Source organism: Taudactylus pleione, unplaced genomic scaffold (assembly GCF_031769625.1).
Source record: "Taudactylus pleione unplaced genomic scaffold, aTauple2 ptg000012l, whole genome shotgun sequence".
Taxonomy (NCBI): Eukaryota; Metazoa; Chordata; class Amphibia; order Anura; family Myobatrachidae; genus Taudactylus; species Taudactylus pleione.
The window spans coordinates 7,179,643-7,206,961 of record NW_028284415.1 but is presented as its reverse complement, the minus strand read 5'-3'; the positions used below and the strand labels follow the sequence as shown (position 1 = coordinate 7,206,961).

General features: G+C 44.0%; 2 protein-coding genes across 4 annotated transcripts; both read left to right on the top strand.

Moving 5' to 3' along the window:
- Positions 1-168: 168 nt before the first annotated feature.
- LOC148542437 (uncharacterized) lies at positions 169-23,461 on the top strand. 3 transcript variants are annotated; one of them, XM_088468593.1, is made up of 9 exons: positions 169-245; positions 1,832-2,548; positions 5,796-5,909; positions 8,261-8,320; positions 8,403-8,544; positions 9,239-9,310; positions 9,405-9,482; positions 10,528-10,593; positions 19,721-23,461. In XM_088468593.1, exons 2-9 carry the CDS (start codon positions 1,841-1,843, stop codon positions 20,068-20,070), a joined length of 1,590 nt encoding a protein of 529 aa, XP_088324719.1. In that variant the 5' UTR covers positions 169-245; positions 1,832-1,840; the 3' UTR covers positions 20,071-23,461. The 3 variants fall into 3 exon arrangements, with proteins under 3 accessions (XP_088324719.1, XP_088324718.1, XP_088324720.1); XM_088468592.1 differs by lacking the exon at positions 169-245 and adding an exon at positions 278-411; XM_088468594.1 differs by lacking the exons at positions 169-245; positions 9,405-9,482 and adding an exon at positions 278-411.
- A 425-nt stretch (positions 23,462-23,886) lies between these two features.
- Positions 23,887-25,455, top strand: LOC148542436 (E3 ubiquitin/ISG15 ligase TRIM25-like). Its single transcript, XM_088468247.1, has one exon. It carries the CDS (start codon positions 23,887-23,889, stop codon positions 25,453-25,455), a length of 1,569 nt encoding a protein of 522 aa, XP_088324373.1.
- Positions 25,456-27,319: the final 1,864 nt, after the last annotated feature.

Here is a 27,319-nt window from a genome sequence, read left to right as displayed (position 1 = left end):
TGTGGCTCTCCAGCTGTTGTGAAACTACTCAACATACCCTCCCTCCAATCAGCTGAAGGCTGTTAGAGATCAGCACAGCAAATAGACCATCTAACGTAACAGCGCCACCTGCTGCTCTCTTGTGAGTACTAATACTCTCTCATGTATTAACTGTTCTCCTACTAATGGGCGCCCATTTTATTGGAGACACTAATGTATGGAGACAATACTTTCACTGAAGCGGAGTTTGTGACGTCAGAACGCTGGTTAGTGTGTAGCTAATGAGGGAGATGACCTCAAAACCTAAACTAGAACTACATCTCCCAGCAACCCTCGCGGCTTCCGACTGTAGCCAGCCACAGCCAGGGGATTACTATTACACACGCACACTAGAGCTTCCGTTCCTGTACAGAATAATACTGCTGTTACCAGGTGTGCTTATTACTATTATTATAATGATTTGTTACTGTGTCTATCACCACCTGCTGCCATTATAGACTATCATTCCCTCAAAAATACTGACAATAAAGAGACAGGAAGGAAAGTTCAGATTTGTATACATTGTTTCACTCACCTTCTATGAATCTATGAGATGAAAGCTTATAGCTCCATGCTAGGGGCATCTCTTATACACAGATCTAGAGGGATCCACATGAAAGAATTATATAAAGTATCTGCTTTCTTTGGACAAGATATGGAACGGGTAAAGAAGAAAGTTGTCTGCAGTATGTACACCATTTATTAAAATCAGTGACTAATTTATGTGGGACAGACTCACAGAAATATGGCAGCATGCTATGAACAGTTTCTGATTCATTTTCAGATTCCCTAGAGCTCGTCTAATGTAGGGACATGCAGAAACAGAACAATCTACATTCTCTCTCCTGTATTTTGGAGTATTTAGTTCCTGTAATTGCTGTAATGCTTAGTGCATCCTAAGTGCAATTTAGCAAATGGTTACTAACTCTAGGTGGATTGCAAGCTATATGGTTAGAGACATCTAATCTCCTGCTTCTTTAGCCCCTAAGTATATATTGACACTCATTTATATGTCCTGTAATCTTGCTTGTTTGTTTTTTATCTGTAAGGATCCATCACTTCCAACTGTCCCTTAATTAGCTCCAAATCCGCCTATCCCTGCTCAGTTACTTTTGTCATATGTGCAAGGTGTGATATGTAATTTCAGACATACATTTCTACTAATTGGGCAGTTTGCTTGTCACTAGGGATGAGATGGAACATTACAGATATATGGTAGTGTACAATGAGTAATCTGCCTGACTGCTCTGATTACACAGATCTGATATGACATTCTTACAGAATTAAAGGCCTTATATACACGGTGCGATATAGCAGCAGCCGATTCCACGGATTGGAACGATATCGCTGCTATATCGTTCTGTGTGTGGCTTTGACATCGGCTAGTGCGCGCTCCCGTGCACTCGTACATCGCTCCTCCAGATCTTACATGCTGCACAAGAGATCTGGTGATGCGATGTACGATTCCATGCAGCGCTATGTGGGAGGGGGAGGGGGGTGCCGGCATATTGGGCGATCGGGCAGTGGATCGTTCCGTGTGGGGACCGCCCGATATGTCAGTCGTCGGATCGGCCGTAGCAGCGCAAGGTGCATATCGCACCGTGTATGGGGCCCTTAACACTATCCCGGTGTACCCATCTTTGGTTTGTTTTCCCTCCCTAATTTTTGTAACTATTTAAAACAAATGTTAGTTTATTATACTAAATAGGAACTTGTTACTACTTCACATATACACTATAATTCTGATATCATTACTGCTATTGTACACTACATGAAGGTATTGTAATATAACATCTTACTTGTCTTTCTCTAGAGTGTAATCATGCCTAGCTGCATCGTCAAGGGATGTACACACTACACTGGCATGAAAACCTCCAACCCACTGCTGACAATGCATGTGTTTCCCAGGGAGTTCCGTCGGATTAAGCTTTGGCTTCAGCAGACTGGCCAGGACTTTGGCGACATTGATGTATTTGCAACAAAAATTTTGGATGCTGCCAAAAGTGGCAAATACCGCATCTGCTCTGCACACTTTGACCCTGGAAGCTATACCTCTCAGGGCAGTAGAATAGTACTTAAACAGGATGCAGTACCCACTCTCTTTCCTGGTACTTACCCAAAGCCTCCTCAAGATTGGAAGCCATTTGCTCCGCAGGCCAAGAAATATCATATTGATTTGGATATTATAGGCAAAAGTGACAGTAGTCTTTATGTAAATGCTGGGACACTTAAGCAACCCATCCGGAAAAGAGAGGTGGGTACACAAACAGACGTAGAAAGCCGGAAGGCACAGGAAGAGATAACCTGCCAGGGTACCCGGAAAAGCCCAACTGAGTCTCCCTTCCCACAGCAGCTGCTGGATGTGGATGGACGATATGTCGGAGTTTTTTGTCACACAGACTCCGGACAGAGTGAACTGAAAGCCAAACAGCATGTTTACAGCTTACACTCCCATATCCCCAAAGACTGCTCTTCATCGGAATCCAGGGTGGAGAACAGAAGTGCTCTCACTTCTCTGGAAAACATAATGGTGAGTAAAATCTGTCAGGTAATTGGTGGTATTGGTAGTTATATTTATAGCCTGGGGTCATCCATCAGAAAAATAATTTATTGCCTGTGGTTATCATGTACTAAGGCTGTGTACACACTGGAGTAACGGGCATTCATTCCAACTTTGGAACAAATAACCGTGAACAGTAACTGTGCGTCCACACTGGGCGACTTTAAAGAGCGACGGAACAATCACCGTTACGTCATTCAATTACAATGCACTGGCCGCTAGCAATATCGCTAGGTCTGTTGTGCAGCACATCAAACCTGGCGACCATCGGTAGCGACTGCGAGAGCGCACAATCATGCGTACGTACTGAGCAATGAAGGCTATATGTCGTTATGAAACAGCATATTGGCCCGACATCGCTCCAGTGTAAGATAGGATTGTTTGACCCCTCCTGCTCTGTGCAATTCAGTGAATGTCTGGCGGTGGCATCCTAGCCATTGAACTTTTATAAATGGATTTTAGGTCCTATATTTACATTGATACAATTTCAACTACTGATTGCCTCAATTATAATGGGACACTAATATATTTATGCACGTATACTGTGATTTTGAATGTTGATTTTATTGTTTGTGTAATCAATGTTATTTTCTATCACTTTGGATGTATTGGATGTAGACTGTATTGGATGTAGACTGCACAGCCTATTATTTCCTTTTATTTAGTTTTGATGGGATTACACCCACTTCTTGTGAATTGGCAGCAGCAGGTTGCATCTTGAGGGCTCTAGAGGACAGATTTCTTTGTTCACTCAATTGAAAACCTTGCTATCAACAAAACCTGGTAATAGACAGGAATAACACCTGTAAAGTACTAGCATCCACCTACTTGAAAAAACCCTGTTATTATATTTTTTTTGTTTGTTTCCATCTGGTAACCCAGTTTCCCTCCTGCCTTATATAACTAACTTACACTGATGATGGTCTAGAAAGTAGGAAATATAATACATTTGTTTACGTTTTAGAAAAGTATCTATCTATTCTAATCTAATCTATCGGATGTGAAATCCTTAAGGCAGTGGTTCTCAAACTCGGTCCTCAGGACCCCACACAGTTCACTTTTTGCAGGTCACACAGCAGGAGCACAGGTGTATTCATTACTCACTGACATTTTAAAAGATCTACAGGTGCAGCTAACTATTTCACTAGTAATTATGTGAGGAGACCTGCAAAACATGCACTGTTTGGGGTCCTGAGGACTGAGTTTGAGAACCTGTGCCTTAAGGTGTATGGCTGGGTAGTTAGTCTCTGGCGATTTAAAGTCTGAGGTAAACGGCTCCTTTGCCGTACCAGGTCCCATGCAATTTCAAAAAGTGTCCACATACTGGTGCAACAATTCAAGGAAAATGTAGTTTTGTTGATAAAGAGGAGCAAGAAAGTTCAGTCTTATTCAAAGAGCACAGCAACCCATGTAGATATGGTGTTTGGTTTAGTAACAGAGGCTAGTGATGACGCATTGCGTTCTCTATAGCCAAGAAATCCACATATCTGATTTCTGGGATATCATTTCCTGTCCATTTGGGTCCATTGAAATAAATAACCTAGTTACCTCACACCCTGGGTCTCCTGACCAAATCCTAAAGCAGTTCTTGTAAGATAAATCTTTATTGACAGCTATGTCTGTAATTTTAATTTTCAATTGGTTCTCCACTTCAGTATGCACAAAGAAAGACATTATGTCACATGCAAATAATATAATTGTAGCTACAGGTGATGTTGTATTATATTACATAAATATACCTCTCCAGCTATCTCATTCTGCAGTATTATCTACTTGAATGCATTATTTGGAACAGACACTATGTGTGATATTTACTAAAGAGAGAGTTTTTAGAAATGGAGAAGTTGCCCATAACAATGAATCAGATTCTATTTAACATATATCTAGCACCTTCTAGAAGATAATAGCTAGAGTCTCATTGGTTGCTATGGGCAACATCTCCACTTCTAAAAACTGTGTCCTTCGTAAATATACCCCTATATCTCTTGAAGGTTTAATAAATCTCCCCCATAGTATGTTAACATGACCCACCAGTAGAGGGCACTAGTATAGTGGTCCAGCTTGCTATGATAATTACTTCACTATAATAATGCCATTATTAAATTAATATTGGAATATTGAGTGTATAAAGTTTTCATGAGTGATCCAAACAACACTACACTATATGATGAATATAAATGTAGCTTCCATGCTGTCTCTCTTTGTGACATGAAGGTATATACATATAGATAAGTGTTCCTGAGAGAATCTCGTACATTATCTGCAAGTCCTCAGGCCTAGACCATTGAAGTCTGGGGCTCATCCTAATTTGTCAGACTTGATCTGAAGGTTCGCTAACGCTGGGTATACACTTGCCACACATCAGCCGTTATATCGTGTGCACGTCAGCCAGTGTGTACAGACGATATGTCTGTGAACAACGTTGGCTGTGCAGCACAGTCAATGGCAGATATATCTGCTTATAGTGCTGTGTGTACGAGCGGTCAGCCAAACGCCCATACACTTGCTGCAGAGGCTGACGGGGAGGGGGTCGTGGCCAGCGGGACCTGCGGCCAAAGGCAGTGATGGTTGGTCAGTGTGTATGAACAACCATCATCTGCTGATATATCTGCAGATCAGTCAATCTGGAGATATATCTTTCCAGTGTGTAACCACCTTTACTCCCAGCCTATCTGTCCAACACCATACACAGGTAAAGGAGACTTTCTCCTCCGATTGGCAGGTCTCTGAGCTGTTTGGTTATTTTATTGATCAAGTGCTGGGAATGCTTCTTCCATGTAAGAGTGTTATGCTAGTTGGTCGTTTTTTCTAGCTTAAATCACAACATGACAAATTCAATGCAGTACATAATTGCTCAATAATATTAAACTCATTAAGGAGTTTAATGCATTTTGATAAATAAGTGTCCGTGTCTGGGATGGAAAATTAACATTTGTAAATCTTTCCTGTAATATTTATCTGAATGTTTGGGCTGTGGAACTGAGTAGGGTCATCTAGGTTATGTTTAGTTAAAGTTCTGCACAGTTGAATGAAAACATCCCTCCTTATTTCTGGTATATTTGCTTGTGGTACTCTCCTTACAATTATACTTATTACAGTAAGTAGTTTTAGCTGTCATGCTGGACAACCCATTTGTCTGTAAAGCTGTTTAATTCCCACTTATATTCTAGGACATGGGCTCATCATTATGTTTGTGTTCTGTGTCACTGCTTTGTAGGTCTCCCTCTTGCAGCATCTGACAGAAGCTCCTCTGACCACCCGTCCCCAAAAACAAAAGACCACCCGACTCCTGAACCGAGCCACAGCGATCATCTCCATACTGACTGGAGAGGTGAGACTGCAAGTCAGGGGTAAGGTGAGGGTAGCCGGCTGGAGTTTGTGAAAAGAATAAGAGTTTCAGTAATGATATAATGAATTTGTAACTGTCCTTTAGTAGAATTTCCTGTAAAGTGACAGGAGCATGTCCTGGATTTAGGATAATGGTTCGGTTTTGTTCACATGTATTGTGAGTGGTATAACAAGCCATTTAATAAATTCCCTAAATTATTCACAGCTTGAAGAATACATTACAGCAGTGGTGGCCAAACTTTGTCCTTAAGGACCCCTAACAGTTCATGTTATCCAGGCCACCTACGGATCTTTTATGTGTCAGTTAGTAGTGAATGCACCTGTGCACCAGCTAGAAGCCTGGAAACATTGGGCCTGTTCAGCAGAGGACGTAGATCTTTGTTCTCACGCAGAGATTATTGGGAATCTGTGCATGCGCAGGACCCATTCTGCGCCTGATTGACAGGTCGAGGCGTTTGCGGGGCGTTACGGGGGCATGTTACCTCTGTTTTCTGAGAGTGGCAAGGCCAGGGTCTATGTCCATGGACACAGACTTCCTGGCCTTGCAGCCTGTCAGGACTCGGGAAGGCTGTGGTAGGCTTTAGCCTTCACAGCCTGCTCAAAGGAGTCGCAATGGTATCCAAGACTTCGACCTCGTTCACAGCGCTGGTATCGCAGATGCCGCAACGAGGTGTCGGACACCTCCTCTGCATTTGCATTTTAACAGGACAGAATTGCAGAGCCACTTGCGTGCGGCTTTGCAATTCCTTGCACTGCTGAATGCGGCCCATTGAACCGCTATCACTGCATTACAGGCTTATGATGCGAGGGATTAAATAACTCTTAGCTGTAACTGTATTTTCTCTTGGTTACAATGCGTGGCGCATTGTTTAGTAAGTGTCCTGCTTTTCAGTAGAGTTGCTTTTTCAACATCTAATTATGCTATGATTTCTTGAGTCGTGTTCATCTTTTCTTTCTTTCTGTTTGGTTAAAATTTTTGAATTTTTGCTGTTATGGTTTGATATTGATAAGATAAGGATTCAGTGCAGAGGCGCTTTAAGAGAGGAGGGGGCCCGTGTGCATGATCTGATCGGGTCCCCTCCTCTCCGGCAGCGCAGTAGACTCTGGCATTGTGCGGGTCTCCGGGAACATTGGCGTCCATGCCGCATTCCCGGGACACCTCTACTACGCATGTGCAAATAACCGGGGAAATGGCCGCGGTGTCCATTTTCCCGATGGTTTCTGCAGCCGGGCCAACGGAGAGGTGAGTATATTTAATTGGGTGCAGGGTGTGCGGTGTGTGGGCCCCCCTGGACCCTGCATCCATTATAAATACGCCCCTGATTTAGTGCTTGCTTTCAAGATCCTTGTATGTTACTGACATTTTGAGGGCGATTCATAGGTGGACGCAGCTGCAAAGTCATAGCCGTTGCCGCATCATTATGTTAATGCCGTAGCTGATGGGCATCCTTTTGAGATGCCCACCAGCAGTGACGCAAATCCTGTCGATGTGGCTGGGGCAGAATGTCCAAGGGACCATGGCTGCAGTAGTCACTGGAACTATGGACCTCATTCAGAGTCGGTCGTTGCGGCCGCACGGTCGTAAGGGAAAAGGGGCCGGATATGCAAATGATGCACTCGCAAGTTGCGTCCTTAAGATCGGATCGTTAGCTGGCCGACCAAGGGGAGGATGCGGCCGTAAGACAAAAAATATGCCCCCTTCTCGTACGCATTACACGTCATCTCCGGCCATATAAGGATTAATCGAGACCATCGGTAACCATCGGAACTGGTCGTAGAGCTTAAGGTTGACCATACCCTCTCTTAAGCACTACGATCAGGTCAGTGTACAAACCACCCATGTCGCATGTGCCATGACACTACTTTGTTAATTATGCACTCCCATAAAACGCCGTTCGCATAATTAGGCACGTCTGCGTTCGGATCTCTACTCCCCCGTTTTCAAGCACCTTCCCCTGTTACCACCCACAAACGCCTCATTCTGTCACTCAAACTACCGACCTGGCTGTGTTCAAGGAGAGAGAAATTTCTGATTGTGGCAGCTAGTTTGCGCACGCGCATTGCGAAATTTACGCATGCGCAGTTTAGCGAACATCGGTGGCGTATGACCGTGCGGCCGCAACGACCGACTCTGAATGAGGTCCTATGTCTTTAGACACTGACACGCCCTCGCCTGTTAGCACCCCTCTCCAGTTACAACCCAGAAACGCCAATTGAAATTGCATGGATCTCCATGCAGTTTCGATCTGCGTACCATGGTGGCAACCATCGGGACGTATGCGCAGAGGGAAAGCAACAAGCCACATGTGGTGATATGTCCCTCTTGTTGTACAGGAATGGACAGTGGTGAAGAAGAACGCACATATCAGCAAGTTCTACCAGATGATTCGAGAGGTGAGTGAGGCGGTCACATGATCCATCACATGACTCTTCCTGAACCACAGGTGTCCTTACCCAATTACATTGTGTGTTACAGGTACCTATAAAGTGTGGGGATGTTGCAGTATTTTTCACAATGGACGAGTGGGACTACATAGAAGAGCATGAGGACCATTATAAGCATGTGATGCTGGAGAACCCCTTAGAACTCAGGAGCATGCAATCAAGAAGAAGCTTTGGTAATACTGTTGTGACATTCCTGCTACTGTGTGCGGAGTATAGATGCGTAACCTGCAGTACAAGAAATTAGCCCCCATGCTTGTAGGGCACATTTAGTGAAAAATCGGGTGCATCATCTTCACTAGCCTGCAGCTCTGAAGCTGTGCTATAGTGGGAGTAAGGGTGTATACATACATCAGCATTCACCTTCTGACACCTGCTGCCAGCCAGCAAGAAAGAGCTCATTTAAAACTTGCCTGTAAAATAGTAACACAAGTAGCTGTGATATCTGTGTGAGCCATCCACCACCTACTAGTTGCTTCCACTACAAATGAACTGACAGCAGGACGTATAAGAAACACAATTATATGTATAATAACAGTGTAAGGCAATGGTGCTTACCTAGTGTCAGTGTGTGGTTCCCTATAGCATGTACAGCACATCTTGCCGCCATATAAAACGTTTATAGGATCCCACTGTGGTATTGCATACAATATAATGCATTTTGCTGGGAATCCTACATACCAACATTGCATGTTCTAAAGATGATTAAACAGAAATCATAGTTAAATCAATATAGAAATATAATTTGGACCAGCACATCCTTGCCTAGTAGCTCTTCAGCAGCAAGAGTTAATGAATGACCCTATACATACATATATTGTAACGGCATTATTACTGCATGCTTATTGAGTACCTATTTTCCCATTTTAGACAGTAGTAAAGAAGATATCCTAGAGAGTAGTTGTGACCAATGGCTGAGTCCCATTACAGAGAAAACAGCAGGTAAAACTCCATTCTTGTGGGCAGAGAGTCTCTCAAGTTACTGACTGATACATGTTAGGTTGTTGCTAGACATTAACATGTTCTTGATTTTTAGATACAGATGATGTTGTGATCTCAGAAAATCATCCATACGCTCCTCCGTATCCCACTACATCACTTCCACTGATTGCTAGTAGGTTCTAATTCAGGGTGTTAAGTCACCTTCCACTAATTAACTTATTTACATTCTGTACACTTCTAAATTAAACTGTAATATCTTATTTGTTGATGCTCTGTAGGTCTCAGTACAGGCTTTGTTTTGGATTACATTGCCTGTTCTAAGTTTGTCTGTGTGCTACAGATAACTGTAAAATGTCATGAAACGTGATTGCATCATCAACAAATCCCCATTGCGTTTGTGGCCATTGTGTGTTATGTAAAGGTGCCTACACACTTGGTGATGTGCTCACGATCCGACATTGTGTCCGATTTACCCTTAAACTCTCCCCAGCTGCTCCCCATCGTGGGCACGATTTGGTGTTAAAAACTGTCCAATGTGACAAACAATCTATCGTGCCTCCTAACAGCATCGTGACTGAGACTGTCAGATCTGCCCTACAGCTCGACAGATCTGAAGATGCGATGTACGACCAGCGGGTACATGCATCGTGATCGTGAGTGGACACTCACGATTTGGGCATATTTAACACAATTTGTCGTCGGAATCGGGCAAATCGTGTAAAATATCGCTAAGTGTGTAGGCACCTTAAGTCATACCTCCCAACCTTCCTGATTTTGGCGGGACAGTCCCCCTTTTAGGTCACTGTCCCATCGCCCAACCAGGGGGCTATAGTATCTCGCAGTGTGTGTGTGGGGGGGGGTTGGGGGGGGCACTTGCACCCACTTCTCTGCCTAGCAGAGCAAGCAGTGAATAGATGCCATGCTCCCAGTGTCTATTCACAGGAGAGAGCGACTGGGGCATGCTCAGCAGCTCCCGCAGTGCTGGGCTTGCCCCAAAGTCCCGAAACCTGGGGGCGTGGCTCGTGGGAGGGGCATTTCTCGTGAGGCCACACCTTTTTTTGGACACTGTGAAAGGTACCGATCTGCAGTACCCAAAAGTTGGGAGGTATGTGTAAGTGATCTGAAATAACTGCTTAGCTTGCTCTGATGAATGTGTCATTCTAACTTTTGTGTGCTTAAACAAAACACCTTTTTTTCCCCCTGTGGTTCGTTCCCAGATGACTGTGAAGGCATATTTAGCAAAGAGGAGGATAAGGACATCAAAATCATGGACTGTTCCACAGGTAAAATATATTACACATATTGCAGGGCTACAAAGATCACTGTGATAAAGTCTTTCCTTCTCTGTTATGCTAGGTACATACGGTATGATAAGCTGTCAGATTTTAACGATAACGATCCTATCGTTATCGTTAAAATCTGACAGTTTCCTGCCGCTGCAAACGACCATATGATGGTCAATGTGCGGCCACGTATGGTCGTTATTGACCAAGTACCGTCGTCTGTGCAAGCAGGAAGACCTGGTCCATATCGACCAGGTTAGCCTGCTTACTACGTTCGCGGGTCGTTATAGTCAGTCGTTAAGGAGTTACTGCACGTTTTGGATGAACATCCAACACATGCAGGACGATCAGACAACGATCGTCTGATCATTAACTGATCTTTGCCGTCTTACCGTGTGTATGCAGCATTAAGCTGTACAGATTCCAGAGCTGCCGTTGGAAGGTGATACACATTATATGACCAATCTGATCTTGTCCTCCTGTGCAGTCCCCTCTCCTTCCCCATTTCCCTTTTTCCTCATTGTATCGGAGTCCACAGAGTTATCCAGATATGCATATACTTAGAGCCTGGACGATCAGACAACGATCGTCTGATCATTAACTGATCTTTGCCGTCTTACCGTGTGTATGCAGCATTAAGCTGTACAGATTCCAGAGCTGCCGTTGGAAGGTGATACACATTATATGACCAATCTGATCTTGTCCTCCTGTGCAGTCCCCTCTCCTTCCCCATTTTCCTCATTGTATCGGAGTCCACAGAGTTATCCAGATATGCATATACTTAGAGCCTGGACTAAGATGTTAGATACATTGATATAAAGCATGTATCACAGTTTCTACCTTGGGTTGTACAGTAGATGGTGCTGTGGCTGGAGTAGGCACTGATGTAAAATCTGCGCTCACAGATTCTTACAGCCAGTATCTTGGAATACTAAATGTATTAGTTATGTACACATATCTCTCAGAGAAAGCTCTAGTTCCAGATAACATTTTGGTCTTGTCTATCAGATCGGTGAGCTCCTACTGGGCAGCATGGCATGGGGCTTCAGTCGTACAGATGTGCTGGGCTGCTACTGGGTGCCTTCATCAATTCTTTTACCAAATGTTGCACTCTGATTGTGGATGTTTCAAAACTGCTCCTTGGAAAGGGTAGAATCAGACAAACAAAGCAGCAGTGTCCTCCAAAGTGGATAACTTAGAAAACCAGATTTTTGTACTTACCATTTCTCTGAATCTATTTGGGGGACACTGCGTTCCCACCCTTTTTTCCTTTTTTCAGTGTTGCAATTGGTAGAGGGAAGAAATTGCATTCGATATGATTTACCGCCGCCCGCATGGCCGGTGGTTCAAATCCCGGCAGCGGCAGCCCGACAGAGGAGGAAATCCTGATCGTCCTAAAGGTAAGTATAGCTAATCTAATTTTACCCCCTAACCCTCCTTTAGGTGCCTAACCCTAACCTCGCCCCCTGTGCCTAACCCTAATCCCCCCCTTCCCAGCCGCCTAAACCCCTGGGGGGGTGCCTAACCCTAACCTCCCCCCGGGGGTGCCTAACCCTAACCTCTCAGGGGGGTGCCTAGTCCTAAGTCCCCCCCGGGAGCCCTTAATCTAACACTCCCCCACCCACCCCCGCGAGGCTGTCCGTGGCCGGCGCCCGGCATCCCTTCGATCCGGATGCCGGGCGCCAGTTTCCCGGCGTCTGTAAAATGACAGGCGTCTAGATTTAGACGCCTGTCATGTAACCCTCGCTGGGATTAAGTAGTCTGGGCACAATGCCGACCGCCGGCTTCCTGTACGTATACGGGAGAAAACAGACTGCAAACAAGTTTGAGTTTTACATGAATGCCAACTACAGCACAGCACCCTCTACTGCTCCAAATTTTCATATCCCTGAATGGATTCAGAGAAATGGATTTAGCGTTTGCTTTCTGTAATGTGGAGTAAAGCTTCTTTGCTATTGCAATATCTATCCGATAGGTGACTTCAATACATTAGAGACCCAATGTAAGGCCAGGCAGCATTGGGGACAGCAGATTATAAATGCATTAATGGTCAGACTACTACAGCTGTCACAGTCAGCATCTATTTCCATTTATGATTTTCATAATGTTTTGATATCTTGGTTTATATTACCCCTTGGCTGCTGGGCTTATTTTGCACTTTATGGGCTGGTCACACTCAAACATCAATATCAGCAATTACATATGCAGCTCCCCACACGTTATACTTTGTATTTTTGCTAAAGACTTTGAATTCCCAGAAAATAGCAGAAGTGAACCAAAAGAAAATCTGTGTATTCTTATTTCTTACTTTAGCATTAATCCACCTTCTGAAATAGAAAATAGACTATAACCAAAATCTTCAATTGAAAATGAAACTTTATTTATTATTATTTTATTTTTTTTACGTGTTTGAATAAAACACGCTAAATGTGTAGGAATAATATTTGCGCCATTTTGAAAAGCAGAAACCTACTGCATCAAATAAGGTGACCCCTGTGTCCATTCATGACAGGATGGGAGATATCTGGCATTAGAACCCTTCTCCCCATCTCTGGACCTTTTAATGTTTTCTGTAGTTTAGGGTGGTGGTGTCTGATGATCACCAGAGAATATCTACTGTAGGGGTCAGTTTCATCTTCAGATGAGAGCACCCATGAGTTTACTGACTTTAAGATGGAGACATGTTCCTCCATCTCTGGACTTCATCGTTACTTCAGCAGTGCAGTTGTGTTCTCTGGTGATCACGCATGATCGCCAGAGAATAACATCTCAGGAATTACATAATTTGAAAGAGGGGATTCCAATCTGAATCTGTGGTTGCCAGAATGGGGGAGATAGATCACTTGTAATGCTCTCCTCCATTTTCTTCAGGGTCCACAGGGAGACAATGGGGTGTAGGACCGGACACCAACAGCAAGCTTTTCAATCCCAGCATGCTTCGGTCCTTCCCCCTATACCCCACCCACAGCCTGAAGGCAGCTCAGTGTCGTTGGTGTCCGGCAGGTGATGGAACACCGTTTTAACAGGGGGCTGCTATTAAGCAGCCCAAGCTTATTTGTATGATTTAAAGTTAGTTTTATTTATTCTACTAATCAGCAGCAGCACGAGACAGTCCTTTGGACGTCTGCGCTGCTGCTCCATCATCCCTCCGTGGCACCGTGACACCAGTCCTCGGCTAGGTACTCTCGGCGGGGCTCTGAGGTGGACCTAGCTAGCGAGGCTCCCAGGACCCAAGACTGCAGCTGGGACTCAAGGGGACAGGTAACGCGGGGACCCGCGTGTATGTGCAGTCTTACCTCCAGTCTTAGGAGACATACCGGAGGTGCTGATGTGGAGACTGGTTCATCCGGGACTCGACTAGACCACCAGGGCTCTACAAGCACTGGAGCAGGGCATATGTAAGGCCAGGGGCCCAGTGGTTAAAGTCAGCATAGGGGAGAAGGCTCTCTCCTTGCGGCCCCTCCCCCAGCTCAGGGCACCTATCCACTGCGGTCTTGCTGCACCTCCCTCACCCTCCGCCCCCTCTGAGACTCATGGCAGCAATTTTCTGCATTCAGATCTCCGGGTACACTGGGTCCATTCTCCCTGTATACCTCTCCCAAGGGCTAGGTTATATAGCGCTATAGCCTACCAGCCACTGCGCTCTGTGTAGTTGATTTTAGTGCCCACTGCAGTTATATTGTATATTCTACATTATATGTGACTATATGCTAGCACTGCTGTCTGTTTTCTTATTCATATGACTGTCAGCTTATACCTTTTCCTTTCTTCTACTATAACCCTGGCATACTAAAGGTTCATTGTACCTCACATACTATATATTCGATGTTGCGCACTGCACTGTGCCATATTACACATATAGCTGAGTTGCTCACTGCACTGTGCCAGATTGTGTGATACATTATTCTTGCAGCTATGTCTGGCAGAGGCAAGACTGACAAGCAGTCTGTTCCTCCCACTCTGGTGTCTTGTAAGTCCTGCTCAGCAGGCTTGACTTCAGAAGACCTTATTCAGGATGGTCTTTGTGCATCGTGTTATATTGCCCCAAACCCATCAGCCCCGGTGTCCTCTCCTCAGAACCCACCCTGGACTACTTTTCACAAGTGCTGGCAAGAATTGCTGACCATCTAACGGTCCCTGTGGTAGCTCCCCCTATGGGATGGCCACAGCAGGTACTCCCTGCAAATCCTTTGCCTCGCCCATGGGTAGACCTACTTTCAACCTCAGTGCAGAGTCTGGAGGATACCTCTACAGCTTTTCAGCAAATGCTGCAAAAGGAGAGACCCTTACCTAGTAAACCTACTAAGCGTGCTGTGTTATCTTTCCAGTCCACCCAGATATCAGATTCTGAGTTATCATCTGGGGAGGCAGAAGACGCAGACCTCTCTCACTCTGACTCCCCTTCGGGAGACAAGGATCCCCCTCTAAATTGAATATACCTGCACTTGTAAGAGCTATAAAATCTATTCTTCAATTTAAAGAGACAGAACCTGCTCCTAAGGCAAAATAGCCATCCTTTAAACGACAAAAGGTATATTACCAGAATTTCCTCACTCTGATCAGCTATCTGATCATATGAGTGAGGAATGGAATATGCCTGGTAAAAGATTTCAGCTGCCTAAGCATTTAAATTCCTTTTACTCTTTTTCCGCTACTGATTGCAGTAAATGGGAAGTTCCCCCAGCTGTGGATTCCCACGTCTGGTCAAATATGCTATCTTATCTATCCATACTGCAACCTCCTTGAAGGAGACTACGGATAGAAAGATGGAAGCTTGTCTAAAATCTATATACTCTCTTACAGGAGCTATTACTCGTCCTGATAGGGCTATGGCCTGTGTGGCTAAGGCCATTGAGAGTTGGCCAGAGGCCCTAGAAGAAACATTTCCCTCTGATGCTTTGAGGGAACAGCTGTCCTATTTGGGTGAAGCAGCTATGGATACGGCTCTCCTAGCCTCCAAGACATCTGCCACTTCTGTAGTAGTCCGCCGTATTGTTTGGCTCCACTCATGGAAAGCAGATGCAAACTCTAAAAAGGCTTTGTAGTTTCTGCCTTATTCAGGGGATATCCTGTTTGGCCCAGAATTAGACAAAATTGTGACTACCTTGGCAGCTCCCAAGATGGCTTTCCTGCCCTCTGCATATAATGCGAAGCCTCGGACGTCATCCTTTTGGTCCTTTCGTCCTCAAGGAAAAGCTAAAGGTCAGTCCTTTTCAAGGCATCAAGCATCAACTAAGGCTTACAAGTCTAGGACCAAACAGACCTGGGCTACTAGACGTCCACCTACCAAATCTGCGGACAAGCCTTCAGCCTGACGCGGCAGGCCTCTCCCAGGGTGGGAGGTGACTTCTTCAATTCGCCCAGTTCTGGCGTCAGACCACAACAGACGCCTGGGTAAGAGAAATTGGCTCCCACAGATATGCCCTATCCTTCCTGAGGCGACCCCTCCAGCAGTTCTTCTGAACAGGCCCTCCATTGGATCTATGCAAGGCCCAGCTTCTCCAAAAGGCAATTCAGTTCTTACTGCTCTTAGGAGTAATAATTCCGGTCCCCTCCTCACAACGAGGGAAGGGCTATTATTCTACCCTTTTCTTAGTTCAGAAGCCCAACGGGTCTCATCGGCCTATCCTCTACCTCAAGTTTCTGAACAAGTTTGTCAGGGTCCCCAGGTTTCGTATGGAAACCCTCCGCTCTGTTAGCCTGGCTATGGAACCTGAGGACTTTATGGTGTCTCTGGACATTCAAGACACTTACCTAAATGTACCTATAGCACCTTCTCATCAACAATATCTCCGGTTTGCTACACTACAGCAACATTACCAATTTCAGGCCCTGCCTTTTTGGTCTTTCAATGGCTCCTCAGGTCTTTACCAAGATCATGGCAGTTATGGCGGCCTATCTTTGTCGTCAAGGGATCAGACTGCTCCCATATTTAGACGATCACTTGCTGTTGGCCATCTCCCCAGAAATTCTTCACCGCCATCTACAGATAACCATTGCCTTTCTACAAAGAATGGTACATCTGGGAGCCCTCCTGGATTCTCAGGTTCAGAGAATCTTCCTAATGACAGAAAAAATTACAGGAGGTTCGCCTGTCCCTATCCTGGTGGCTACCTGGGCGCCCCTTTTGGATCCCGGACTGGGCACTCCTAACCACGGACGCAAGCCTCCACGGGTGGGGCGCGGTGACCGGCCAGCACTCCTTCCAGGACTGCTGGACTCCAGCCGAGGTGGTCTTAACAATCAACGTCCTGGTACTCCAAGCCATCTACAGAGCTCTCACTTTGGCTCAGGATATCCTTCAGAGCAGGCCAGTACAAGTACAGTCCGACAATTGGGGTCTACCAGATGTGGATCTCATGGCCTCAAGACACAACCACAAGCTTCCAGTGTATGGAGCCAGTACAAGGGACAACAACGCAGCCTTCATGGACGCATTATATGTGAGGTGGACCTTCCAGTTGCCGTATCCCTTCCCTCCAATATTCCTTCTTCCTCAAGTTCTTTGGAAGTTCAAACAGGAAGGGGGTATGGTCCTGTTGGTAGCTCCGACTTGGTCCAGGCACAATTGGTACGCCGACCTTCAAAGTCTTTACATAGTCGTTCCTCTTCAACTTCTTCTACGACCAGACCTGTTGTCTCAGGGTCCCTGACTACATCCGGACCTGGCCCCACCTGTCTTTAATGGATTGGCTCTTAAGACATCCCTCGTAAGGTCTTCTGGATTTTCTAGCTCTGTGGTCCAGACCCTGATCAGAGCTCGTAAACCGGTCTCTGCCAGAATTTATCACCGGGTATGGCATACATATTTCCAGTGGTGTGCCCCTAGAAACTATGGCCCTCATTCAGACCCACTCGTGAGCGGCTGTCCGCTCGCAAGTGGGTCGATGGTCTGCACTGTGCATGTGCACGACGGAGGGAGCTCCGTCGTGCGCACGCGCGAGCGAAGGACTTTCCTTCGCTCGTTGTGTCTGATCAAAGGGGGCGTGCTGTCGATGTTGATTGACAGCACGCCCCCTTTGGTGGGCGTGCCTGCCAGACGGAGGCGTTCCCAAGGGAACGCCTACCGTCAGAAGCCGGCCCCACTGACATCACTAGTGATGTCAGTGGGAGTGATTTTGGCTCTGATAGAGCCAAAATCACTCCTGGCCTTGCGGTTGAGAAACTCAACCGCAGGCTTCTGCTCGCAGTGGCGATGGTCAAGACCATCGCGACCATCATCCTGCACGCTCGTATATGCTGTGGTTGGATGACCCACAGCTATACGAGCGTCCAGGAGGACGCTCCAAATTTATGGAGGTGGGCCCTGATTCAGAGCGAGCGCTCTGGTCAGAGTGTCCGGCTCTGAATCAGGGCCCATGACCCTCAAGTTTTTAAGGTTTCTGGAATACTTGCCTTTCTTCAGGCTGGATTGGATCTTGGCCTCCGCCTGGCATCTCTGAAAGTGCACGTCTCTGCTCTGTCCATCTGGTTCCAGTGCAGAATTGCTCATTTACCGGATGTTCACAGCTGCCTGCAGGGTGTTCTATGCATACAACATCCCTTTGTGCCTCCTGTGACTCCGTGGGATTTTTCAGTGGTTTTCCACGCACATCAGGAACCTCCATTCGAACTCTTGGAATCAGTGAATGTCAAGTGGCTCGCTGCGAAGACTGTTTCTTCTGGCTATAGCATCTGTCCGTAGGGTATCTGATTTAGGGGCGCTTTCATGTTGCTCCCCTTTTAATCTTTCATCAGGACAGGGCAGTTCTTAGAATACGCCCAGGCTTCCTTCCCAAAGTGGTTTCTCATTTACACATTAATGAAGAAATTGTGGTACCGGCCTTTCAATCACCAGACCTCTCGGCAGGTGAGGCCTCTTTGGATGTGGTCCGTGCTCTAAAGATCTATGTGGACTGCACTAGTTCCATCAGCAAATCCGACTCCCTCTTCATTTTATATGGATTCCATAAGATGGATGGCCAGCTAACAAACAGACTCTGGATTTGCATGACTATCTCACAGGTTTACGCGCAAACTGGCCTTCCTGTGCCAGCTACAGTATCCGCTCTTACTACTCACTCTGTGGGACCCTCATGGGAAGCCCAGCGTAGCGCCTCTGCTGAACAACTATGCAAGGTGGCTACGTGGTGTTCTGTCCACACCTTTCTTAGGTTTTATGCTTTTGATACATTTGCCTCTCAGGATGCTTCCTTCGGGCGTAGGGTTCTCCTATCAGCTCAGGAGTGTTCCCACTCTTGAACAACTGCTTTGGGACATCCCCAATGTCTCCCTGTGGAGCCCTATGGACCCTGAAGAAGAAAATGAGTTATGGTAAAACTTACCCTTGTTAACTCTCTTTCTTCGAAGTCCATAGGGACCACGGGGCACCCGGCCTGATGCTCATAGCTTCTATGGGTTTTCTTCTCTTGGTCACTTGTTTCCTTCTCTGTGTGAGAGTGTGATTCTTCAGTGTACCAGTCTTCCTTCTCTCCTATCCTGCTCCTGCCTTGGGCTTGTTAACAAAACTGAGTAGCCCTCGGGCTATGGGCGGGGTATAGGGGAAAGGACCAGAGCATCCTGGGATTGAAAAACTTTGCTGTTGGTGTCTGGTCCTCCAAGTCCCACCTACACCCCGTTGTCACCCTATGGAAGGGTAAGTTTTACCATAACTCTCCTTTTCTAGCTTTCTAAAATGTCAGCAATGTTTAGCCTTGAGGAGGTGAGGCCTAATGACATTAACAAGCCCCAACTTCTCCCAGCGTCATCAACTATTAAGGGAACTTTTATGTAAGTGCCCCCCTCTCCATTTGAACCCCTGCAGTGTATAAGACTAGTTACCACAAATGTCTGTTAGCTGCGTGGCAGGGCCTGTGTGGTGACTCTGTCTCACAGTTTCTTCTGTTCCAAATTGGCCGGCATACATCATCCTTGAAGGAGTGTTGGGATTCATGGAAACTGCAGATGAGCTATGGTGTTGAGAACACAGATTGCTGTAGTATGTTTTTATATTCTATAATAAAATGGGTTTTACCTGAGAAACTGTAAATTACCATTTTGTGACATTTGATGCTGTAGTTCTGGTTTGAGGACTTGTTTTTCCTGGTTTTAATCTATGATTTTTGAATACTCTTTTTCTATTCTACAGAGGAATATAATAAGTGGGATACTGTGGCCAGTTCCCATGAATCTCCCAGCTCAGAGCTGTGGATCGCACAAGATGGTACCACATCTTCTGAGTGGATCCCACAAGATGACCCCAGGCCACCAGGATGGGGATACAATACATATCGCAGAAAACGTCCCTTACTACAGTGTCCTGTCAGTTTGTCCTGTGACCATACGCATACTGTAAATACAGAGATCTCTATATCAGACCATGAGGATCCAAAACCATTGGCACAAGATTACTGGTGCGTACTGTGTGAGAAGTCCTTTTCTGACAAACATGAACTTGCAGTGCACAAAATAACACACACTAAGAAGCAGCGGCCGTGATCAACACTAATCCCACCTGCTCTGATAACAGAATGTCAGGTGTCTGAGTGTGCCAAGCAGTGCTTTGCTGTCCCAGGCATGACCACAGAATGCACTGCCTATGAGGAACAGGGCTTAGCCACTGTGGGATGAGGTTTGGCCGTGGCATGCTCTCATTTTACACCAAAGAGAAGACTGGAGAGTCCCTGGAAATGAAATTACACCATGAGAGATTTGTGTAACCTTCTGAGAGTGCATCTTTTATCTACAGTGTTTTATCTTTTGTGTACAAAGGGGCTTTAACTCTCAGTACAGAAATAAGGAGGTTCAAAGACACTAAAAAAATATTGAATTGTGTTTTGTATTATATAGAACAGACAATTTTTTTCTGTTCAGAAAATGTACAGTACATGAGGATTCTGCTATCTTAGCCTCTGCAATAATAGTCCTAGACTTTTCCGATTCATTAATACTGCTTACATATTTACAGATAAGTTAATCAATTGCTTATTACAAGCAATGTCCAGCCATATCTATTTTCTTTTATTTATATAACTGTGTTTCCTGTGTAGGCTGCTATTTATGAGACCCCACAATATCTGATCCCTGGTGTGTCACTGACTGGAGCGTTGAAAAGTGGGTCTTGATTTGTACAGCCAATGAGAAGGAAAGATGAGCAGTACCAGCAGCAATTAGAAACCTGTAGATTAATTCTTTCTGTATCCCCAGTGTTGTAATGGCTGCTGTACACAGCTTTTCTCACTGCCATGGTGTGTTTTCTGGTTGAATAGTAATGAGCGGGTTTGCATGAAAGATGCCACCTATTCATATTCAAGGGTGGACATTGCACCAGTGAACAGGAAGGAGCTCCTGAGCGTGGGTGAAAATGTGCACAGTGAAAGAGAGCTCTTATACTAAACTAGGAGAGGGCAAGAAGTTACTGAAAAGGGGCCGAACAGTATTTAGGGAGTAATATAGTTGTCTGCAAAATGGGCATTAAAAAATAGCATATTTTCACCTGTATACAGTGCCGTACACATATCATGACAGGTTCATCTTGTGCAAAATAATCGTCCACGTGTATTTGCACCACCTACCTTCTAACAGGTGCAAAAGATTTGCCTCCAACTAGGCAAATATGTGCAAACTACTGATGTGCATGAACCACATTTGTAGTACATACCCACTCATAATGTATTTGGCCTATGTCTGACTACCACTACTCCCCTCCCCCCCAATGGTAAGGAGCCGCATCAGATGCACAGGTCTGCAATCATGCACCTGAGAGTTCTTATGTGAACATGTTCAAAGCGATTTCACATAAAATATGCTATGCAGTAGCTGCATCAACCAGTAGTATGTTTTGGGCTTATGTGTCAGATGGGTGGAGTGAGACCGTTCCTGCCTGGTGCTGCTGAGCAGGTAATAAACGGCGTCCTTTCTGCAAGGTGAGACTTAGGGAAGTAAGAAAGATGTTATGGGGCCTGTCCTACTGTGTACTGAGGAGCACAGGCATTTCTCCTACACAACATGACCAGCTTCGAGCTTACAAGCTTTGGGTCTCATTTTATACATTTAATGTGCCCCATATTGTGCTTGCACACAATTGCCATCTGTAGTATAGACTGTCCCCTTCACAGTTACGTTTCATGTGAGCCATAAATAAGACTACAGTGAGCAGTATTTTAAGAAAAAATGAAAAGGTATAGCAGTCCCATTTGAGAAATGCCAATAGTGTGATATGTTCCTTTAGGTTACATTTGTAAAATCGTGTGATGACAAGCTTATGCCGTATTACATTGTACACGTAGTGAACGAAACACACAAACTAATCATCATGCTCTTATATGTTTTAACTATTTCTATTAAACAAAGAATTCACAACTGACAAATGTATTTATAAAAAGATAATTTACATATGCATCAGTTATAAGTGAGAGTGGTCCTATGAGTCCTACAGTATGTAACAATTGTTTTTATAAATCGATAAAATATAAGTTTAGACTTAAGATCTATCTGGCTACGTATTGTGTGTCCACTTATGACCCTCTCTCTTGTTTGTTCTCCGCCTTTTGTCGGGTATCCAGTTTCAGCTTTTCTATAACCATCCCCCCTTTCCCCTTTTCTCCCTTCCCTCCTCACCAGAGCATATCTATATTGGTTGTTTAGTAGATTGTTCTTACCATTGGCCACACCAGTTACTGACCTGGGATGTTTGTGCACTGTTTCATCTATTTTCCCAATCAAATGTGGTTCTTGTTTATTAATTTCTGCTTTTGCACTTATGCTGCCCATCCACTAGCAGACCATAGAAACGACAGTAGGATTATGACATTGTAAACGTGCAGTCGTTTCTATGTCTGTGATGAGCCTACACTGAACGAGCAGTTGTGCAGTGCAGGCTCATCAATCATCCGTTATCATCAGGTTGACCAGCATGTTTGCACGATGATAGACGTCTAAACAACCAGTGGGCACGCACATAGACATTTTTGCAAATGATTGAACGATTGTTATCCTTTAATCGCTCAACTGAATCGTTTAGTGGATGGGCAGCATAAGTTGTTCACATATTTGGTTGTAGACTGGGCTTGTGGCCTTTTGCCAATTGATGTTCTTCAGTGTTTCATGTTTGCGTTTGAAAAGAATTATTAAAACAATATATATACATCTCTGTATGGTTGGTAGATCCCTCTTTTTGCTTTTACTAGTGATCTTTGAACATTGATAACCAGTGATAAAGTTCTATGTCTCTGGTTAAAAAGTAAACAAAATAAATGAAAACATCTTTATTGCATGTGGAGAACGATTATCGGCTTTTTCTGAAGAAAGGACTGTGGAGAGATAGTTACCTAGTGTTTATTTGGACTGAGATAATATTTTTAACATTTGTTGGGAAATATTTTTGTTTACATTGTTTCAATGCCAATCAGATGGATTAATATGAAAAACAATTTATCGTTCGACCTGTATAAAATGCATGATGGTAAATTTGTTAGAGAAGAAATTCCCACTAAACTTGCTTTTCTATGATGATAGTATAGAAACTGGTGTAAAGTATATCATTTCTGAAAAAGTTATTTTGGAACTGAAAACTTCCTGCTGCTTCTTTTGCTAATATAAATTGTAGTCTTTCTCCATCTGACATCTTCTTTAGTTTAAAGTGTACTCGTCATGGCAGATAGTGGAGGCAGCCATTTTGTACCTTGATCTAATCTGCATGAGAATACAGCCTCTCCGCTAGTAATGCAGCCACAAGCTGTATTACCATGAATGTTGTTTCAGCCTACAAAATAGCTGCCTCTGCTATCTGTAGGTGATTAATACAGGGAAAACCTTTAACTTAACTTCTGCGTTGGTAATTTTTCTTGTCATTCATTTTAGAATGGAAAATAAAGAGTTAATAACACCAGTCTGACAATTATTTGTGTGTTTCTTGTGTAAGGCTTTGTATAGTATGGACCTTTGTATGTCATCATATGTGGTAATAAAACTCATGGGGGTATATAAACTAAGCCTTGGAGAGAGATATAGTAGCAACCAATCAGATCCTTACTGTCATTTCTCAAACACAGCCTGTAACATGTCAGTTAGGAGTGGATTGGTTAGTACTTTATCTCTTTCCACTTTATCTTTCTCCAAGGCTTAGTACATCTCCCCCATAGAACCTACACTGGATTTCCCTGCACATTCTCACTATATATTATCTGTGTATGACTGGGCCAACAGTTAAGAAGATAAAGTGTAATTTACAGAAGCCCTTTGCACTTGGGTTGAACCACCCTTCTAGGTTTTCTAAAATGTAAAGAGAGTTACTGTTTATTCAAGCTACACACCATGGCTTCTAGTGATCTAAGGGAAGAACTAGTCTGCTCCATCTGTTTGGACATTTATACAGATCCTATAACACTGAGATGTGGACACAATTTCTGCAGAGTCTGTATTGAAGATTTTCTGAATACACAGGGAAAATCTGGAGTTTATACCTGTCCCGAATGCAGAGAAGAGTTTCAGGATCGTCCTGAATTGAGGAAGAACAAAACTCTGTGTAATATAGCAGAGAGTTTACTTTTTAAGACAAAACAGGAGGAGACTGGAGTCTCTTGCAGCTACTGTGACTCTCCAGTTGCTGCTATTAAACCATATCTTCAGAGTGAAACATCCATGTGTGATCATCATTTAAAGAAACATCACAAGTCAGCAGAATATACCTTAATACACCCCACCCCTTCAATGGGGAACAAAACATGCTCTGTCCACAAAAAGGTTCTGGAGTTCTACTGCACTGAGGACACTGCCTTTATCTGTGTTTACTGCAGGCTGGAAGACCAGCACAATGGGCACCAGATGTGGACATTGGATGAAGCCTGTTTAAGAAAGAAAGGGGAACTCAGAAATTTTTTGGAGAAACTGGCCACAAAAAGAGCGGAGGCTGAAAGAAGCACTGAGAGTCTACAGGAGCACAGGAAAAAGGTACAGGAGAAAGCTGTTGATGTAACAAAGAGAATCACTGTCCTGTTTGAAGACATCATGAGACAGCTGGAAGACCTAGAGAAGAAAGTCCTCATTGAGGTCTCCAGGCAGGAAGAGCGAGATTTACTTTCAGTCTCTGATCTGATGCAGCAGCTGGAAATAAAGAAGGACGAGCTGTCAAGACAGATGCAACACATTGAGGAGCTGTGTAACGTGACTGATCCAGTGACTGTCTTACAGGAAGCTGGTGGAGGTGACTTGGGTGATTTTGAGGAGCGAGAATATGAGGACAGAGAGAGAGAAAATAATAAGTGCCTTGATTTCAGTGACTTGGATGAAGAAATTATCTCCATGACATTACACGCAGGTTTATCTTATATTGTTGCTAATGTAAAGATAGAGTTTCATGTGCTGGGAACTTCAGACATTGTATTTGATGTAAATACAGCTGGCAATAGTATAGTTATTTCTGGTGATCTGAAAACTGCATCCTGGTCAGACATAAACCAGGGACGGCCAGATACAGCAGAAAGATTTGAATATTATCAGGTTTTAAGCAGCAGAAGTTTTTCCTCAGGGCGACATTACTGGGAAGTGGAGACCAGTGAAGCAGGGGCCTGTAGAATAGGCATGTGTTATCCCAGTACACACCGGAAAGGAGGTCATTCTCTCTTTGGGAATAACCATGTATCCTGGTGTTTGCGATGGTGTGACAATCAGCTTTATGCTATGCATAACAGTAAAGTACTCCAGTTAGTTCACAAGTTTCCTAGTCATAAATTGAGAATATATCTGGATTATGAGGCTGGACAGTTGTCCTTCTATGAGCTCTGTGACCCTATCAGACACTTACACACCTTCACCACCACCTTCACTGAGCCCCTTCATGCTGCAATCTGTGTATGGACAGGTTGGATACGAGTGCAGGGCTAGAAACATCTTACTATTACTTTGGTGGATCTTACTGATGATATAGAATAACTAAGGTTGTATTTGTTGATTCCTGTACATTATACCATTAGAATACATGCAATATTCTAATAGTATGATACATTCCTATAGGTTACATTGAGCACAGCTGAGCTGCTCTCCAAGAAATTGCATTGTACGTTTAACTTTCCAACATTGGCGGCAGCTATTTCATCATAACACGTCACTAGGAAACAGCAACTGGGGCTCTTCATGACTATTAATCATGAGGCACAATTGTAATAAGCATTGGTCCTGCTTACAAAATGTCTGTCTCCTTTGCCTGAGGTGATATGCATGGCCAGATTCTGGGTAATGGGAGCAGGGTGGGTTACTATGACTATATAAAAAGTTTGCCCTGGAAAATGCATTTAGCTCATAACACTTTGGTCTCAGGGGGGTATTACTCAAATTGTTGTCTAATAGAATATTGCAGCTTGTACACAAATAAGGTTTAGAGGGGTATTCAATATGAAACGTTAACTTCACTGTCGAAGTTAACGTTTCATATCGGAGTTTTTACCTGCGTTAAAGTATCGGGCGCGTTCCCGCTTATACCTGTATTCAATATAAAATTAACGAAAACGGATTTGCGCAAAGTTACGAATTTTTCCTTAAAAAAAAATTGTAAGACCCCCCTAAAGTAGTAAAAACATGGGGGATCACTATGGGAACCCCCGTTTTAGCCTTTAATTGAAAGTCGGGGTTTTAAATAGCCGCAGCAGGTGTTTTTTTTCTGACATTGAAGAAGTGATGCAGAAGAGCACTTAGGTTATTTTTTTTGTTTTTATAAGTGGTCCCATCAAATTTGGGATACATGAAAATGGGTACTAGCATATTTTTATGTCCCTAAAGTAAGTTTTTAAAAATTCTGCATTTGTGCACCTGCCGCTATAATTCTATTCTAGAAAACATCTGCCGCATACTTGCAGAATAGCCCTGAACCTATTTCCCTATTGTTAAACAATTTTTTCACCCCAATTTTTTAAATTTTTTGGGGTGTTCCTATTTTTTTTTAAAACTTTTTTTGACACAGTTCTTTTTTAAATGTCAGTCCCAGGGGGTGCAGGCTATTTTTTTTTAAGCCTGCACCCCTAAACCCCAATTCTGCACTTTTTTTCAACACCTATTCAATGTTGAAAACTTATCCGTTTTTTATCAAAAACTTTTCAAAACTGCGATAAGTCTTTGAAATTGTGTAAAACTAAAACCTGCGATAATGACGTCATACCTCCGATATTAACGCAAAAACGATGTTATCGCTCCCATATTGAATACCCCTGTTAATCCTAAAAATAACAGCATCATTTCTAATAGTGTGATACAGAGTCTGATGTGACGGAAGTTGTGAAAATAAATCTCAATAAAATCACTAGAAGTATGTTCTTATTTTCTAATTTAGTACGTTTCTTTTAAGAGCTTCTTCCTAAGAAGAAGAAAAAGTACACCCATGTCTGACATGATTGGTTTATTGCTGTGAATTATAAAGATCTTAGGCACCACTGAGGAATTCCATTACAAGCAGTGTGTGTTTCAATACCAGTCTCGGGACTCCAAGGTAACTTCTAATATTACTTATTTTACAGTAAGGGGGCACATTGTCATTGTAGTGCAGTAATGTTTAAACCCTTTATGGCCAACTAGCACGTTGCATTGGAGAGCAAAAGCTATTCTACTGCAGCTTTCACTTTTGCATCACCTCGCAGGGTTGGCAGATTATGATGGCAATTTGATATTGGGCTAATCAAAGCATCGTCTATGATAGTGACCTGTGCACCAGGTGTGATATCAACATTTCTGTTTACATCGCAATGTTACATTAGCTGAA